This window comes from Ranitomeya variabilis, chromosome 5, assembly GCF_051348905.1.
Source record: "Ranitomeya variabilis isolate aRanVar5 chromosome 5, aRanVar5.hap1, whole genome shotgun sequence".
In the NCBI taxonomy this organism is placed as follows: Eukaryota; Metazoa; Chordata; class Amphibia; order Anura; family Dendrobatidae; genus Ranitomeya; species Ranitomeya variabilis.
The window spans coordinates 48,912,644-48,929,535 of NC_135236.1; the positions used below are offsets into that span (position 1 = coordinate 48,912,644).

Consider the following 16,892-nt stretch of genomic DNA (forward strand, 5'->3'; position numbering starts at 1 on the left):
GGACTTCCAAAATCTTATAAGGACCGATAAACCGAGGCTTGAACTTGGGAGAGGAGACCTTCATAGGAACAAAGCGAGAAGACAACCACACCAAGTCCCCAACGCGAAGTCGGGGACCCACACAGCGACGGCGGTTGGCAAAGCGCTGAGCCTTCTCTTGTGACAGCTTCAAATTGTCCACCACATGATCCCAAATCTGATGCAACCTATCCACCACAAGATCCACTCCAGGACAGTCAGAAGGCTCCACCTGACCCGAGGAAAAACGAGGATGAAACCCCGAATTACAAAAAAAAGGCGAAACCAAAGTAGCAGAACTAGCCCGATTATTAAGGGCAAATTCGGCCAATGGCAAAAAAGCCACCCAGTCGTCCTGATCAGCAGAAACAAAACATCTTAAATAGGTTTCCAAGGTCTGATTAGTTCGCTCGGTCTGGCCATTCGTCTGAGGATGGAAGGCCGACGAAAAAGACAAATCAATGCCCATCTTAGCACAAAAGGTCCGCCAAAATCTAGACACAAACTGGGATCCTCTGTCGGAAACAATATTCTCAGGGATCCCGTGCAAACGAACCACATTTTGAAAAAACAGCGGAACCAACTCGGAGGAGGAAGGCAACTTGGGCAAGGGCACCAAATGGACCATCTTAGAAAAACGATCACACACCACCCAGATGACAGACATTCTCTGAGAGACAGGGAGATCTGAAATAAAATCCATGGAAATGTGCGTCCAAGGCCTCTTCGGGACAGGCAAAGGTAACAGCAAACCACTGGCACGAGAACAGCAAGGCTTAGCCCGAGCACAAATTCCACAAGACTGCACAAAGGAACGCACATCCCGCGACAAGGAAGGCCACCAAAAGGACCTGGCCACCAAATCTCTGGTACCAAATATTCCAGGATGGCCTGCCAACACCGAAGAATGAACCTCGGAAATAACTCTGTTGGTCCATCTATCTGGGACAAACAGTCTCTCCGGTGGACAACGGTCAGGTCTATCCGCCTGAAACTCCTGCAGCACTCGTCGCAAATCTGGGGAGATGGCAGACAAAATCACCCCTTCTCTGAGGATACCAGCCGGCTCAGAATCTCCAGGAGAGTCAGGCACAAAACTCCTAGAAAGAGCATCAGCCTTCACATTCTTCGAACCAGGCAGGTACGAGACCACGAAATCAAAACGAGAGAAAAACAACGACCAACGAGCCTGTCTAGGATTCAGCCGCTTGGCCGACTCGAGATAAATCAGATTTTTGTGATCAGTCAAGACCACCACACGATGCTTAGCTCCCTCGAGCCAATGTCGCCACTCCTCAAATGCCCACTTCATAGCCAACAACTCCCGATTACCGACATCATAATTCCGCTCGGCAGGCGAAAACTTTCTTGAAAAGAAAGCACATGGCTTCATCACAGAGCCATCAGAGCTTCTCTGCGACAAAACAGCCCCCGCTCCAATCTCAGAAGCATCAACCTCGACCTGGAAAGGAAGAGAGATATCTGGCTGACATAAGACCGGAGCCGAGGAAAACCGGCGCTTCAGCTCCCGAAAGGCCTCCACAGCCGCAGGAGACCAATTAGTAACATCAGAACCCTTCTTGGTCAAATCCGTCAAAGGCTTAACAACACCAGAAAAATTAGCGATGAAGCGACGGTAAAAATTAGCAAAACCCAAGAACTTCTGAAGACTCTTAACTGATGTAGGCTGAGTCCAGTCATGAATAGCCTGAACCTTGACTGGGTCCATCTCAATAGTAGAAGGGGAAAAAATGAAACCCAAAAAAGAAACCTTCTGGACTCCAAAAAGACATTTTGAGCCCTTCACAAATAAAGCATTGGCACGCAGGACCTGAAACACCATCCTGACCTGCTTAACATGGGACTCCCAATCATCAGAAAAAAAACAGAATATCATCCAGATACACAATCATAAATTTATCCAGATACTCGCGGAAGATGTCGTGCATGAAGGACTGAAAGACAGAAGGAGCGTTAGAAAGTCCAAAAGGCATCACCAAGTACTCGAAATGGCCTTCGGGCGTATTAAATGCAGTTTTCCATTCATCACCCTGCTTAATACGCACAAGGTTATACGCACCACGAAGATCTATCTTGGTGAACCAACTAGACCCCCTAATGCGAGCAAACAGATCAGATAACAATGGCAAAGGATACTGAAATTTGACCGTGATTTTATTTAGAAGGCGATAATCAATACAAGGTCTCAGGGAACCATCCTTCTTAGCCACAAAAAAGAATCCCGCACCCAGAGGGGAGGAGGAGGGGGAATAAGTCCTTTCTCCAAAGACTCCTTTACATAACTCCGCACAGCAGCATGCTCCGGCACTGACAAATTGAAAAGTCGTCCCTTAGGAAACTTACTACCAGGAATCAAATTTATAGCACAATCACAATCCCTATGAGGAGGTAGAGAACTGAGCTTGGGCTCATCAAATACATCCTAGTAGTCCGACAAAAACGCAGGGACTTCAGAAGGAGTGGATGAAGCAATTGACACCACAGGAGCGTCGCCATGAATTCCCTGGCAACCCCAACTTGACACAGACATTGCTTTCCAATCCAGGACTGGATTATGAGTCTGCAACCATGGCAGACCCAACACGACAACATCATGCAAATTATGCAGAACAAGAAAGCGAATCACCTCCTGATGAACAGGAGTCATGCACATGGTCACTTGCGTCCAGTACTGAGGTTTATTCATAGCCAATGATGTAGCATCAATACCCCTTAGTGGAATAGGGAATTTTAAAGGCTCCAAAACAAAACCACAGCGCCGGGCAAATGACAAATCCATCAGGCTCAGGGCAGCACCTGAATCTACAAAAGCCATAACCGGGTAAGATGACAGGGAACAAATCAGGGTAACAGACAAAATGAACTTAGGCTGTAAAGTACCGATGGTGACAGATTTATCAATCTTTTTTGTGCGCTAAGAGCATGCTGAGATAACATGAGCTGAGTCACCACAGTAAAAGCACAACCCATTTTGCCGTCTATAATTTTGCCGTTCACTTCTGGTCAGAATTTTATCACATTGCATAGACTCAGGTGTCTGTTCAGAAGACACCGCCAAATGGTGCGCAGGTTTGCTCTCCCGCAAACGCCGATCAATCTGAATGGCCAGAGTCATTGACTCATTCAGACCTGCAGGCGTAGGGAACCCCACCATGACATTCTTAATGGCTTCAGAAAGACCATTTCTGAAATTTGGAGCCAGGGCAAATCATTCTATTGAGTAAGCACCGACCATTTCCGAAATTTCTGGCAATACACCTCTGCTTCATCTTGCCCCTGAGAGAGGGCCAACAAAGCTTTTTCAGCCTGGTTCTCAAGATTAGGTTCCTCATAGAGCAATCCAAGGGCCAGAAAAAACGCATCCACACTGAGCAATGCAGGATCCCCTGGCGCCAATGCGAAGGCCCAATCTTGAGGGTCGCCGCGCAAGAAAGAAATAATAATCTTAACTTGCTGAACGGAATCACCAGAGGAACGAGGTTTCAAAGAAAGAAACAATTTGCAATTGTTCTTAAAATTCAGGAACCTAGATCTATCTCCAGAAAACAACTCCGGAATAGGTATTCTTGGCTCTGACATAGGACTGTGAACAGCAAAATCCTGAATACTTTGTACCCTTGCAGCAAGATGATCTACACTGGAGGCCAGACTCTGGATATCCATGTCAGCAGCTGAACTCAGAGCCACACCAAGATTAAGAGGAGGAGAGAAGCTAGACACACAGCAGCTAGACACACGGCAGCAAAAAAAAAAAAAAAAAGAAAAAAAAAATTCCTCAAGGCTTCTCTTCTCCTGCTTCTGCCATGCAATTAACACTTTATTGGCCGGCTGTACTGTTATGATCCTAGTGGCAAGGATCGCAAGTTTGACTAGCTAAGTAACTAAACCGACGACCAGCTCTGGGGAAGTGGTATCTGGATTGACCGCAACCTGATCCTATCCGCAAACAACTATAGGCAGCCGTGGAACGTTACCTGGAAATCCTAGACGTCTCTTCACGGCCTGAGAAACTACCTATTCCTAGAGGGAAAGTAAAGTCCTTACTTGCCTCAGAGAAATGACCCCAAAGATATAGAAAAGCCCCCACAAATATTAACGGTGAGTTAAGGGGAAAGCACAAAGGCAGAGATGAAATAGATTTAGCAAATGAGGCCCGCTAACACTAGATAGCAGAAAATAGGAAGGGAGCTGTGCGGTCAATAGAAAACCCTAAGCAAAATATCCACGCAGAGATTGCTCGAGCCCCCGCACCAACTAACGGTGCGGGGGAAGCAACTCCGTACCCCAGAGCTTACCAGCAGCAAGAACTCACATATTAGCAAGCTGGACTAAACTCATCATACACTGAAATCATATTGCAGACTGATGAGCAAAAAATAATCAAACAGAAACTTAGCTTCTCCAGAAGAGACTGAAAACGAAGATAATCAGGGGAGATCAGAATAGCACTGAATACATCGACAGCCGGCAACAAGTGGAGGTGAAGCAGAGCTAAATAGGAAACTCCCTAGTGCATAACGAGGCAGCTGATCCAGCCACAGATCCGCAGGATAACAAACAAAGCCACCAGGGGGAGCCCAAAAGCAAAACTCACACAATACCACCTGTGACCACAAGAGGGAGCCCGAAAACAGAGTTCACAACAGGTCCCATTCCCCCTCCATGCAGGGATGCTGGCTTACTCACCGCCCCAGGCTGGAATTGTTGGTTCCCGGTGTGTCTCTCCTGCTACTTTCTGCGTTCTGTGTATGCGAACCGCAGTCCTAGTACGTACTATTATTATTAATTTATAAAGCACCATTGATTCCATGGTGCTGTACATGAGAAGGGGTTACAAACAAGTTACAGATATCAGTTACAGTAAACAGACTTACAATGACAGACTGATACAGAGGGGCGAGGACCCTGCCCTTGCGGGCTTACATTCTGGAGGATTATGGGGAAGGAGACAGTAGGTTGGGGGTTGCAGGAGCTCCGGTGTTGGTGAGGCGGTAGCTTCGGTGGTGATGAGGAGGCAGCGGGGTCAGTGCAGGCTGTAGGCTTTCCTGAAGAGATGAGTTTTCAGGTTCCGTCTGAAGGATCCGAATGTGGTGGATAACCGGACGTGTTGGGGCAGAGAATTCCAGAGGATGGGGGATATTCGGGAGAAGTCTTGATGGCGATTGGATGAGGAGCGAATAAGTGTGGAGGAGAGAAGGAGGTCTTGGGATGACCGGAGATTACGTGAGGGAAGATATATGGAGATTATTACAGAGATATATGGAGGAGACAGGTTATGGATGGCTTTGTAGGTCAGTATTAGTAATTTGAACTGGATACTCTGAGGGAATGGGAGCCAGTGAAGAGATTTGCAGAGGGGGGAAGCGGAGGAGTAGCGAGGAGAGAGATGGATTAGTCGGGCAGCAGAGTTAAGGCTGGACTGGAGAGGTGCAAGGGTGTTAGCAGGGAGGCCGCAGAAAAGGATGTTGCAGTAGTCAAGGCGGGAGATGATGAGGGCATGCGCAAGCATTTTAATAGATTGAAGGTTGAGGAAAGGACGGATTCTGGAGATATTTTTGAGCTGGAGGCGACAGGAGGTGGAAAGAGCTTGGATGTGCAGTTTGAAGGACAGGGCAGAGTCGAAGGTTACTCCAAGGCAGCGGACTTCCGGTACGGGGGAAAGCATGATGTCATTGATTGCGTTAGATAGGTCAGATAAGGAAGATCTGTGGGATGGAGGAAAGATGATGAGTTCAGATTTGTTCACATTGAGTTTGAGGAAGCGAGAGGAGAAGAAGGAGGATATAGCTGATAAGCACTCTGGGATTCTGGACAGCAGAGCGGTGACGTCTGGGCCAGAGAGGTAGATCTGAGTGTCATCAGCATAGAGGTGGTACCTGAATCCATGGGACTTTGAGTTGTTCCAAGCCAAGTGTATAGATTGAGAAGAGTAGGGGTCCTAGAACAGAACCTTGGGGGACTCCAACAGAGAGAGGGTGGGATGAGGAGGTAGTGTGGGAGTGGAAGACACTGAATGTGCGGTTGGAAAGGTACGAGGAGATCCAGGATAGGGCGAGGTCTTTGATGCCAAAGGAGGAGAGGATCTGTAGTAGGAGGCAGTGGTCAACTGTGTCAAAAGCAGAGGACAGGTCTAGAAGGAGGAGTACAGAGTATTGTCCAGTAGCTTTGGCGGTAAGTAGGTCGTTAGTGATTTTGGTCAGGGCAGTCTCAGTTGAGTGATGGGGGCGGAAACCAGATTGTAGATTGTCGAACAACAAGTTAGATGAGAGGTGGGAGGAAAGTTCAGCGTGGACGTGTTGCTCCAGGAGTTTGGAAGCGAATGGGAGCAGCGATATTGGGCGATAGCTGGACATAGCAGTTGGATCGAGGGTTGGCTTTTCACGTACGTGTCCACGCTTCTCCATTCTTAAAGGGGCAGCACGTGCATTATGCAAAATGCTCTCAGCGTGCTGCTGAGAGGCATTTAGCATAAGTAGCACACCTGCAAGATGGCTTCCAGCCAATAGCTGGGAGGCATCTTGTATAAAAGACTCCCTCTCCCCTAGGGAATGAAAAACAGACTTTCGAGATAATAATTACTTTACTGCGCTCTATATAGCCACATATTGAAGTAGTTCATCCCCATTTTCTGTTCTCTAAAAAGGTTTTATGAGATGAGAGTTATGCTCCTTCCTGAAAAGCATCCTCTTTTCTAAACTTAAACCTTTGTTCTGGCTCCAAGGTCCCTATATGACTTCCGTCACCTAAAAGGTAGATCAAGGGCTATTCTCATGCTTCTCTTCAGAAGCATGCTGCTCCTTAGCCTCCCGGCTTCCTGCTTGTCAGGGGGACGTTGCGCTCCTGATTGGCTGACGGTTCGGACCAGCTCCATTGTTGTGCTGCTGGCCCGCACTGTACACTCTCCCATACTACATGTAAAGGCAGCTTTGACTCTTCAGCATCAGAAAAGCGCAAGGAAACTTAAGCTAACAGGAACCAGCGGACCGGTCAGCTTTGTAGCACTACTTGTCTAGGAAATCGGCCATCTTTGACAGACTACAGAGGTGGCCTGTAACCTAGAAAATGAGGCGCAAGCAATGACATAAAAAAATCCCTCAGTTCTTGAACAGAGAGGATTTTCAATAATAGGTAAATTGCAAAGTTGCGTCTTTTCACAAGTACTTTGCAATTTTTCTCATTTACGATGATGAAAAAACCTTATAGGTCTGCACATAGTGCAGACTGCCATAAATTACCATAGTCTGGAGAGAACAGTCTCCAGTGGCCAGGTCGATGATTTGAGATTGTGCTTTTAATTAAAAGACTTAGTTCTAGTAATACCAAAATAATTAAAATCATATAAATGCTAAACGCACAGATAAATACATGGCAAAATGGATTCTACAATAAAGTGGGAAACATTGTTCTCCACCGTCGGTTGTGGGTTTGGCATTGACTCTCAGGTCTGGTGTTTCTTAGGTCATGCCTAGTAGTATAATGTGTAAAGAAACATTAGGATAATAACATTAGGAACCTCAGATATTTTTATGGTGTTGTCCATTCTTGTATAACATTATCATGCTTTTTCTTATAGGGACCCAACAGCTCCTGTTCCCGGTTCAGGCCCAAATCTTTCCACCACCCGTCCAATTCAAGATCGCTCCCGTCAGGAAAACCAAAACCAACAGCCTGAAAATATGGATAACATCCGTAACAATAAGCTGGTAACAACTGAAGCCCCAGCAGTGGGAGGTGGAGGCCTCAACCACAGCCCGGCCAAAATGGGCAATCACACCAACTGTGCAAACAACAACAGTGCTCCTACTATGAATTCTGCCCCTAAAAGGACACCTCTTCCCACTAACTCTGGCCCTCCCCCCATGGGACCTGATTCCGGCCAGACACACAGTAACCCTACAGAAACCAAGGGGACTAAAGCTACAGAGCAGACCACAGTGGATATACCACCACCTTTCCCCCCACCAGTGGAGAACGCTGTGGGACAGGGTAATGTCTCCTCACTACTTGGGTATTGTTATCTATAATAATAATAATAATCTAATGGACTACTATCTAACAAATCTGTTTTAGTTTTATTATTTTTATTAAAAATCAGATTGTGTATCAGAAATATTAGTCCTTCACCCCAGCGAAAAACTTAGTGGGGTTATAAAGCTCCATTGCAACTAAACCTAGCCATAGGCTGTCCTTCATATTTATGAATGTGCATGTTTATTTCAATAGGAAGTGCTTAAGTACCCCCCCCCAAAAAAACAAAAAAAAACAAACAAACAAAAAAAAAACCCTCATCCAGTATCTCTTATGTCCACAGAATATTACTCTAAGTTGGTGGAAAAAGCAGGCCAACAAGCTTTCTCTTAGTCGGTGGAGAAAGCAGGACTCACAAGCTGTCTCTAAGAGGGGGGAGAGATAAGGACTCACAAGCTTTCTCTATAAATGGGCAGGGAAAGCAGAACTCAGACTTACTCTGAGTGGGTAGAGAAAGCAGGACTCATAGGCTCTCTCTTTGTGGGTGGAGAGAGCAGAACTCACAAGCTTTCTCTATAAGTGGGCAGGGAAAGCAGGAGTCACAGGCTTTCTCCTAATGGGTGGAGAAAGCAGGAGTCTCAAGCTTTCTGATAGGTAGGCAGGGAAATCAGGACTCATAGGCTTACTCTGAGTGGGTGGGAAAAGCAGGACTCACAGGCTTTTTCTAAGTGGGTTGTGAAAGTAAGACTTTTACGGAGAGGGTGGAAAAATAAGGACACACAAATTTCTTTGTAAGTTGCAGGGAAAGTAGAACTTTACAGGCTTTCTCTAAGGATGAACAGGGGAAGAAGGATTCACTAGGAGTTGTTCTCTAGGAGTTGTTGGGGGAAGTATAACTTACAGGTTTTCTCTGTGACTGTGCAAGGATAGAGAAACTTACATTTTTCTCTTTGACTGGGTGGGGAAGAATAAATCACAGGCATTCTCAAATAGTGGACACAGAAGCAAAACTGACAACCTTGAGTTCTGAAATTTTACATAGGCGCAGCATCTTCACTGTATCATATGCTACCAATGATCTCTATGAAGAGTTTCATCATTACGTCACTAAAAAGATCAAGTTGTGTTCTGAACTGGTCATACTGGCTACTATAGACGGTGACTTTATCCTTTTTGTGCCTCTCCCATGTATCGTGTGGACATGAGTGGTAGTTGTTAGAAGCACCCAGAACTGTCCCTCTTTATGACTGCTGGGAAGGGAATGTGACCTACCATAAATTTACATATGGTGTAGGGTTATTATAATTACAAGGATGTCTACACTATGTTCCAAATTATTATGCAAATGACATTTTTCTCAGATTTTCCTAAATGGTCAGTGCAAATGACAGTCAGTCTAATAAAAGTCATCACCCGTTAGAGTATACATCGAATTTTATTGAAGAAACCTCCCAATGATAACAGTATAATCTCCAAAATGAATAAAAACTCAAAATGCACTGTTCCAGATTATTAGGCACAGTAGTATTTCTAAACATTTGATATGTTTTAAAGAACTGAAAATGATCATTTGTGGAATTTGCAGCATTAGGAGGTCACATTCACTGAACAAAAAAGCTATTTAACGCCAAAACATCCTAACAGGCCAAGTTACATGTTAATATAGGAACCCTTCTTTGATATCACCTTCACAATTCTTGCATCCATTGAACTTGTGAGTTTATGGAGAGTTTCTGCTTGTATTTCTTTGCATGAAGTCAGAATAGCCTCCCACAGCTGCTGTTTTGATGTGAACTGCCTCCCACCCTCATAGATCTTTTGCTTGATGATACTCCAAAGGTTCTCTATAGGGTTGAGGTCAGGGGAAGATGGTGGCCACACCACGAGTTTATCTCCTTTTATGCCCATAGCAGCCAATTACTCAGAGGTATTCATTGTCATGCATGAAGATGATTTTGCTCCTGAAGGCACGTTTCTGCTTTTTAGACCATGGAAGAAAGTTGTCAGTCAGAAACTCTATTTACTTTGCTGAGGTCATTTTCACACATTCAGGAACCTTAAAGGGCCCTACCAGCTGGTTCCCCATGATTCCAGTCCAAAACATGACTCCTCCATCTCCTTGCTGACGTCGCAGCCTTGTTGGGACATGGTGGCCATCCACCAACCATCCACTACTCCATCCATCTGGACCGTCCAGAGTTGCTCGACACTCATCAGTAAACAAGACTGTTTGAAAATTAGTCTTCATGTATGTCTGGGCCCACTGCAACCATTTCTGCTTGTGAACACTGTTTAGGAGTGGCCAAATAGTAGGTTTATGCACCACAGCAAGCCTTTGAAAGATCCTACACCTTGAGGTTCGAGGGACTCCAGATGCACCAGGAGCTTCAAATAACTGTTTGCTGCTTTGTAATGGTATTTTGGCAGCTGCTCTCTTAATCCAATGAATTTGTCTGCCAGAAAACTTCCTCATTATGCCTTTATTTGCATGAACTCTGTCTGTGCTCTGTTTCAGTCACAAATCTCATCAGAGTATGATGATCACTCTAAAGTTTTCGTGAAATATCTAATTTTTTCATACCTTGTCCAAGGCATTGCACTATTTAACGCTTTTCAGCAGCAGAGAGATCCTTTTTATTTCCCATATTGCTTGAAACCTGTGACCTGCATAATAATGTGGAACATCATTTTTGAGTAGTTTTCCTTTAATTAGAATCACCTGAAAAACTAATTATCACATGTGTTTAAGATTGATTTCAGTGATTCATTGAGCCCTGAGACACAATACTATCCACGAGTTTATTTGAAAAACAAAACAATTAAATCTTTAAGACACTTGAATCCAATTTGCATAATAATTTGGAACACCCTGTATATGAGAGGGTTGCTTTCCTCTCTTCTGTGCATACCCATAAGGTAAGCAGTACTGAAGCGAATGTTGGCAGTCTAACAGTCCCTTTACTTTCTGATATATGGCTCATTAGTGCAGAGAACCAAGAGGAGCACTGGGCTACTTATTGCAAGCTATGCATATTTGAGGCATAGTACGGTAAATATCCTGCAGTAATTGTAGAGAGCTTGACACAGCATCACATTGCTTTTTGGAGAAGAATCTATTTTCGGTCAGTGCTTTAAAATAGAAGACATAAAATAATGTAAATAATGTGTGGGATTGTTAATGACCAACACTATGATTACAGCCCTATACCAAACCACACGTATTATTCGGATTGTCGCGACTTTACGCTTTCGGATTAGCAGCATGGAAATTGGCTAACTATGGTATGTGCAAAACCTACAGGCACAGGGTCCACAATGATATTTAGGAGACACCATTAGCCAATATTACACAAGCCCCAATCAGAATAGGACAGTAATTTTTGGAGGCTTTATTCATGGTCAAATTGGATGTTGCTTTAAAAAAAATTATTTTTTGCACAAAAGCTCTTAAAAGGTGTCTTAGGCTCCAATTTCACTGCGTTTATCTACACATTTATCTACGATTCGATGTCTTATTCCAGAAAAATCCACGATTCTACTTACAGTACAGACCAAAAGTTTGGACACACCTTCTCATTTGAAGATTTTTCTGTATTTTCATGACTATGAAAATTGTACATTCACACTGAAGGCATCAAAACTATGAGTTAACACATGTGGAATTATATACTTAACAAAAAAGTGTGAAACAACTGAAATTATGTCTTATATTCTAGGTTCTTCAAAGTAGCCACCTTTTGCTTTGATGACTGCTTTTGCACACTCTTGGCATTCTCTTGATGAGCTTCAAGAGGTAGTCACCGGGAATGGTTTTCACTTCACAGGTGTGCCCTGTCAGGTTTAATAAGTGGGATTTCTTGCCTTATAAATGGTGATGGGACCATCAGTTGTGTTGTGCAGAAGTCTGGTGGATACACAGCTGATAGTCCTACTGAATAGACGGTTAGAATTTGTATTATGGCAAGAAAAAAGCAGCTAAGTAAAGAAAAACGAGTGGCCATCATTACTTTAAGAAATGAAGGTCAGTCAGTCTGAAAAATTGGGCAAACTTTGAAAGTGTCCCCAAGTGCAGTGGCAAAAACCATCAAGCGCTACAAAGAAACTGGCTCACATGAGGACCGCCCCAGGAAAGGAAGACCAAGAGTCACTTCTGCTTCTGAGGATAGAGGATAAGTTTATCCGAGTCACCAGCCTCAGAAATCGCAGGTTAACAGCAGCTCAGATTAGAGACCAGGTCAATGCTACACAGAGTTCTAGCAGCAGACACATCTCTACAACAACTGTTAAGAGGAGACTTTGTGCAGCAGGCCTTCATGGTAAAATAGCTGCTAGGAAACCACTGCTAAGGACAGGCAACAAGCAGAAGAGACTTGTTTGGGCTAAAGAACACAAGGAATGGACATTAGACCAATGGAAATCTGTACTTTGGTCTGATAAGTCCAAATTCGAGATCTTTGGTTCCAACCACCGTGTCTTTGTGCGACGCAGAAAAGGTGAATGGATGGATTCTACATGCCTGGTTCCCACCATGAAGCATGGAGGAGGAGGTGTGATGGTGTGGGGGTGCTTTGCTGGTGACACTGTTGGGGATTTATTCTAAATTGAAGGCATACTAAACCAGCATGGCTACCACAGCATCTTGCAGTGGCTTGCTATTCCATCCGATTTGCGTTTAGTTGGACCATCATTTATTTTTCAACAGGACAATGACCCCAAACACACCTCCAGGCTGTGTAAGGGCTATTTGACCAAGAAGGAGAGTGATGGGGTGCTACGCCAGATGACCTGGCCTCCACAGTCACCAGACCTGAACCCAATCGAGATGGTGTGGGGTGAGCTGGACCGCAGAGTGAAGGCAAAAGGGCCAACAAGTGCTAAGCATCTCTGGGAACTCCTTCAAGATTGTTGGAAGACCATTTCCGGTGACTACCTCTTGAAGCTCATCAAGAGAATGCCAAGAGTGTGCAAAGCAGTCATCAAAGCAAAAGGTGGCTACTTTGAAGAACCTAGAATATAAGACACATTTTTAGTTGTTTCACACTTTTTTGTTAAGTATATAATTCCACATGTGTTAATTCATAGTTTTGATGCCTTTAGTGTGAATGTACAATTTTCATAGTCATGAAAATACAGAAAAATCTTTAAATGAGAAGGTGTGTCCAAACTTTGGTCTGTACTGTATACTATAAGTAAATAAGATCTATGGGCCGGACATAGCTCTCCTGAGAATCTGCCTCCAAGGATTATTGTAAATGAAAAGGGGCATCACCAGTGTGTGACATGTAATGACTGACAGTCTCCTCTCCTGATCTACATGTCTCACACTAACTCCTCCTTTCATTAAAAATAAGCTCTGGAGGCAGATACTCGGGGAGATCTATGTCCGGCCCATAGATCTTAACAGCTCATTTACATATAAAGAAAAAAAGTAGATTTCTCTGGAATCAGATATCAGATCACAGATACCGAGGTATCATTTGATTCGGTTTCCTATGACCTACATGCCAATATAGACGGCTTACAAGGGTTGATCCGACTGACAGATTCCCTTTAAATCCTAAAGCAAGCTGACTGAGAAAATTAAGCATTTTATTGAAGCAAGTCAGAGATAAAGTGGCACAGGGCCGGAGAACTCTCACAAGGGCTGATTATTTGCAAAGAAGAATGAAGGTCAGATGAATTGCATTATGCCAAGCGAATGTTACCCAAATCAGGTCACTCTCCCAAAATTAGTAACACGGGAAGAAATCCGCCACTCAAATAGTCATACTATCTTAAGGTGGGACAGAGCCGCCAATCATCAATTATATCACAGCGGAGCAGTGGGGGGGGTATACGTAATATAACTAGGACAAGCAGTCAGATAGATGGAGTTCTGTAGAGCATTTCTCTCTGTGTAGCACATTTTCTGACTAGCTTGAGGTCAAAACTACTGTTATCTCTGACCAAACTTCACATCCAACAATAGGCGCTGGTGGCTCTCAAAGGGATCAGGCGTTGAAAGTCCAACTGCCTGAGGGATCCCTTGTCCCTCCCCTGACAGATAATCCTGGGCGGGAGAGTCAGGAGGTCACTATACACATAACATCGTGGGCCTGACCCAATGAAATGGGCATTTCCAACCAATTTTATATTAGTAATGTAGGCCTTTAGGTTAGGATCAAACATAGTGGTCCATGTGTGTCCAGTGTGTGGCCAAGTTGACAATCGCAGCGGCTGTCACATAGATTATAGAGAAATATGTGTAAATTGATATGATAACTTATTGGGTATGGAAAGTTTATTTGACATAATTTTTCTCTGCTTACATAATTTTACGTTACCCTATAGAAAAAGTTTGCACACCAGAATTAAATCAATAAAATACATAATTTTATTGGGTATTAACAATTAAAAACATAATAATGATGATTAGTATAAAGAAATGGTGAACAGTACCAAAGAAGTGAGGCCCCACAGACCGGAAGCAAATTATATCAAAAAGGTATAATCCACACCACCAAAAGTAAATAGACCTTGTGACGAATTGCTAAGTGATGCCAAAATGGACAAAGTCACTAGATTGGAGCCGCACAAGGAAATAGTAACAAGACGGCATGTGGAAATACAAATATAACAATGATTACCTCAGGTCTGATGGTGCCACGGCCCCAACCTTAATACACCACAGGGGTACTCGATATAACTTTCCATGGAAGGTGCAAAGCACACATAGGCTTTGGAGAACAGTCCCTTCACCAGGGAAGTCAGCCCAGAAAGGCTTTGGAGGACAGTCCCTTCACCAGGGAAGTCGGCACAGAAAGGCTTTGGAGGACAGTCCCATCCCCATGGAAGCCACCACAGCAAGGCTTTGGAGGACAGTCCCTTCCCCAGGGAAGCCACCACAGCAAGGCTTTGGAGGACAGTCCCTTCCCCAGGGAAGCCACCACAGCAAGGCTTTGGAGGATAGTCCCTTCCCCAGGGAAGCCACCACAGAAAGGCTTTGGAGAACAGTCCCTTCTCCAGGGAAGTTGCAGGACAGTCCCCTCCCCAGGGAAGTCACCACAAAAAGCTAATTTGAAGGCGTCTGGTGCTAATGGCACTCTCCATAAACATGTGTAAAATGGAATAGTCACCCCAGAGCTCCCATACTGTCCCCCTTCAGACATAAGTGTACCTAATAGACCCAGGAACAAGCCTTAACTCCATCCATATTGCTCCCTACTAGAGAAGCAAGCTTTTTCTGTATATTTCTGTGTACCGGATTGTGTAAGCATTGTAGAAATATACAGTAATACTAAGGTGACGTAATTGGTGTGTAATTCACACTGTAAAATGGGTGCTGTGATCTACACGTTCTCTCTGAAAGTTTCAATCTTCCTTTCTTCCCATAGTCAACAAGACGGTGGCCGTGTCTCCTCTACCTCAGAAAGAGGATGAGAAGAAAGAGGAGGAAGAAGAGGATGAAGATGAAGGGAAGGGGCCCAAACCGATGCCCCCATACAGCTCCATGTTTATCTTATCCACTACTAATCCGTGAGTGCAAACTTTATTTTCTGCCCCGTCCCTTGTTTGAATCAGTAAATTTGTAGGGGGATGGATATACTGCCCACATTCCCCCTTGAAGACATTGTTGTAATGTGAATTGTGACATGTGCTATTTCTGATAGTATTGTGTTGTGCCCGACGGTAGGGAGAGTCAGGGTTAATGTTCGGGACTGGCCTATGGTGGTAGGGGATAACTTGAAGGGACAGAGACTGTTTCCTGTCAATACGTCAGAAAGGGCCCAGAGTGCCAGAAAAGCAGACCTAAGGTGATGGTCACCCACTGTGTGACGTGGGTGACCATAACTTGAGTATTGACCGACTCAGAGGATAGCGTGATCCTGAGTAGTGAGAGAGAGAAGTGACTGAAGGACAGAGTGATCAGCTGGAGGCAGGTCCTGGGATAGGACGCCTAGCAGTACGGCCTTGAGTTTATAGCTCAGAGTGGTAATGGACTAGGATGGAACAGAGAATGTGAGACGAGGAGAGTGCCCTGGGTGGGAGTTCCAAGGCATCAGAAGCAGGGAAGCTAAGTACCGGCCATACTGGAAACCTAATTCACGGCTTAAGAGTAGGAGTCTCACTTACTGGACTGTAGTGCTGAGCTGGCTTGTGGTGAAGGCAGGTGAACCAGTGAAGACAGAGACCAAGCGAGTTAAGAGAAAGGAACTGAGACATTGCGTGGAAAAGTTCCATATTCTGAAGGAAACGTTCATCAATCTTTGTACCTTTTGTACATAATCTCTATTTAGATGTTGACTCTGGTGACCCCTCTGTTCCCCTCACACATCTGATTGATGTCTAATCTGCCAAAATTGGATTTCAATACTTCTAAACAAACATCTGAAATTATCTTATCGTAGATGTACAGAATATCCATGTGGAATGCTATAATATAGATGTGCATCTTGCTTGGACAACTTCATATGGGGTCACCTAAATGTTATGCGGGTTCCTTTGCAGGAATTCCCACTGTTCTTGGACTTGTAATGTTTCACATTCTGCTTCTTCTCTCTATTTCAGTCTTCGACGCTTGTGTCACTACATAGTCACCCTGCGATACTTCGAGATGTGCATCCTTCTAGTCATTGCCATGAGCAGCATAGCCCTCGCTGCAGAGGACCCTGTGTATCCCGAGGCCACGAGAAACAATGTGGGTGACACCTCCAGAATCACATGATCCTCATACCTGTGTGTGTGATATATATATATATATATATATATATATATATATATATATATGTGCGTATATAAGATCTGCAGCCCATTACTGGCTATTATACAGTACCTCCTTTCCTAATATAGATGGAGCCCCCTAGGGACCCTTGAGAGCAAAAGGGAAGAATAGCTAATGCTCGAGA

At 44.4% G+C, this 16,892-nt stretch overlaps 1 protein-coding gene and 1 long non-coding RNA gene across 7 annotated transcripts in view; one reads left to right on the plus strand and one right to left on the minus strand.

Moving 5' to 3' along the window:
* CACNA1A (calcium voltage-gated channel subunit alpha1 A) overlaps positions 1-16,892 on the plus strand; it is a 351,768-nt gene that overhangs the window by 180,980 nt on the left and 153,896 nt on the right. Inside the window, exons 20-22 of the mRNA XM_077261846.1 lie at positions 7,613-8,025; positions 15,381-15,522; positions 16,555-16,684. Coding sequence (XP_077117961.1) covers positions 7,613-8,025; positions 15,381-15,522; positions 16,555-16,684 — 685 coding nt within the window. The remainder of the gene's footprint in view (positions 1-7,612; positions 8,026-15,380; positions 15,523-16,554; positions 16,685-16,892) is intronic.
* The window catches only part of LOC143774355 (uncharacterized), a 308,203-nt gene that overhangs the window by 46,918 nt on the left and 244,393 nt on the right, over positions 1-16,892 (minus strand). The window lies entirely within an intron of this gene.